Consider the following 2,667-nt stretch of genomic DNA (forward strand, 5'->3'; position numbering starts at 1 on the left):
TATCGCTTCAGAGTTGATTGATTCCTGTGAGGAAACTGCCATGTAGTCAGACAGCAGATGGGAAAGAAAATAACATCTATTCTAAAGTGCCACCACTTTCTTTAGTGTTCAGTTTAAGCTGATAACACAATCCAGGTGTCAATGGCATGTGTTTCTTTCTGTTGTCATCTCACTTTATTAACATTTTAGTTGAGGTAAGGAGAACTCTGACATTTCAAATACAGATGTTGTGTTTTTCCAGATTGAAACAATGAATGCCCAAAGCTCGGCTGTTTCATCATTCCCGTTGAGACGGGTTAGTTGTGATTCTTGTAGTCCGTCAGACATTTAAACACTGCTTTCCCTCTCAGGTGACCACGGTTTTAAATCTGACACGTCCCCGATGAGGTGTGAGGAAGAGGAGGACCTGCTGAAGGGGGACGAGCCGGACGTAGCCAGGCCGGTGCAGATCGTGGTGGCGGACGAGGAGGAGCACTCGTTCTCGCTGCAGGAGGAGGCGCTGGAGCGGCTGCTGCTGAAGGAGGAGGTGCAGGACCTCAACGTGGTCGTGGTCTCCGTGGCCGGAGCGTTCCGCAAGGGGAAGTCCTTCCTGCTGGACTTCATGCTGCGCTACATGTACACACAGGTACACTGTCCACTGAACTCTGCTGAAACGTGTCTCTGCAGAGGCTTATCGGCTGTCTCAATATATTTATAAATGGAGCCCTATTATGTTTATTTTGTATCTTTTACTATGACATAGAAAAAGCATAATTTATAAATATCTTTTTAAGTGAGATTTGAAGTGAGATTTGGGGTGCTAGTGGAGCACGCGCCTGAACTGCGAGCCCCGGAGCCTCGCAGCGGCGAAACTGAGGCTCCGTGGTAAACTGTGGTAACATGAAGAGCCGTTTGGGAGCCGGAATTCCCATCACTAATACGTGAAGAGATATTATCTATAAGGGACGGCTCAATTCAAAATTCAAGTCACGTGACACAACGTGACGTCACACAACCCCCTCCCCCCCGGGGTGGAGGTCCTCTCAGCCCTGGTCTGGCGGAAACACTGAGTACTATGGCATGTGGTGCAGTGGGTTGAGCGTTGGTATTCGGATCACAGGTTCAAACCCCACTGCAGTCAGCATGTCGTTGTGTCCCTGAGACACTTCACCCCAAATTGCTCCTGTGGGGATTCTCCACAGTATTGAGTATGTAAGTCGCTTTGGATAAAAGCGTCTAACATAGCCGTCATTGAACTGGTGTAGCAACATATGAAACATCGTGCCTACTGAGCAAAGTACCGTTCAAATCTCTTGAAACATATATCTTTTTTAATACTATATTTAGAGGTTGTAACTTTAAAAGAAAAGTAATGCTGCCAGACGATTATGTCTTCTGAATGTTTTTGGGACGGTAGAGAGATGGACGTCCAAGTCTGAGATGAAAGTTTCTCAGCGACTGCAATTTCCAAGTGCAGAGAAATCTGTGTGACATATGGCAGTATGAAAGTCTCTGCAGCGCATTAAACATTGCCAGGTCGTTTTTCTAAATATCTGTGGAATTCAGAGCTACTAAAAAATTGCAATCCAAAAGTTATATAACGTAAGGCAGAACTTATTTTTAGTACTTGTGATCCTTCAGCAGAGCCGTCACATTTAGGGGATTTAACGGTTTTGTTATTGAGTGATTCTTCAACTTCTGGAATTACCTGTAGCGTTACTGTGGAAACGATCCCACCTCAAGGTGCTAGTGTATATACTTCTCTCAAACACTTGTCAGATTTCTTTAGTGCTTTATAGAATCGTAAAGGTCTAAAAGGTTGCATTTATTATTTGACAGACTGATACCACTGTGTTGTTGTTTGTCTGCAGCGTTTCAGGTACTACAAAAAAATAGCATTATCTTGTTTTCAGTGTTAATTATACTTATTTGCCAACATTTAGGTTTTAATTGGAAGTGGTAGAAGTGTGTCACTGCAAAATTAAATAATATTCACAATGTTAAACTGTGAAACACTGGATAACAGTATTCATTCTCCCACTGGTACTCCTTTGATTGAAAGAAACATCAGTTAACTTCCTTTAAAGGGGACCCATCATGCAAAATGCACTTTTTGATGTCTTTTATACATAAAGATGTCCCCGGTGCGTCGGGGAACTCACGCAGAGTCAGAAAATAAAACCCTCTCTCTTTTCCTCCGTACCCACATCTTTTAAAAACGGGGGTACAACGAGCGGATACAGATTTGCTGCCGATATGAAGTAATTTCGGATGGTGGACCCACAGAAAGTTGCTATCAGAAACAATGCCTGACGTGTTTTGGACGTGATATGTGACCTGCTCCATCGAAATCAGTCGGAAGTCGCAAAGGCTCATTTAAAAATAAACGTGGATTTGCGTTAAAAACTATTTTTTCGGGGTTCGGGTGTTTTGTTTGATTTTAAATAAACAAAGTCTTGGCTTTCAGAATATTAAACTTTTATTTCCAAACTCACACGATAAATACATTCTTTAAGCTTGTAAAGGGAAGATGACTGGCCATCTGCTCTTCCGAAGCTCCGCCCCCCCTCCCTCCGGCTGACATTATGAATGTAAGCGTAGAGTAATCATAAATAACACGGCAGGGTCCGTTACAGTTTGTTTTCATCTGATTTCAATTAAACAAAGTCTTGGCTTTCAGAATATTAA

At 42.9% G+C, this 2,667-nt stretch overlaps 1 protein-coding gene across 2 annotated transcripts in view; it reads left to right on the top strand.

Moving 5' to 3' along the window:
* Positions 1-350: 350 nt before the first annotated feature.
* Positions 351-2,667, top strand: part of LOC104961081 (atlastin-2) — a 13,747-nt gene continuing 11,430 nt past the window's right edge. For both annotated transcript variants that reach the window (XM_010789288.1, XM_010789289.1), the window contains exon 1: positions 351-625. In XM_010789288.1, coding sequence (XP_010787590.1) covers positions 383-625 — 243 coding nt within the window. In that variant the 5' untranslated portion in view covers positions 351-382. The remainder of the gene's footprint in view (positions 626-2,667) is intronic.

This window comes from Notothenia coriiceps, unplaced genomic scaffold, assembly GCF_000735185.1.
Source record: "Notothenia coriiceps isolate Sejong01 unplaced genomic scaffold, NC01 NC01_scaffold00032743, whole genome shotgun sequence".
Classification (NCBI taxonomy): Eukaryota; Metazoa; Chordata; class Actinopteri; order Perciformes; family Nototheniidae; genus Notothenia; species Notothenia coriiceps.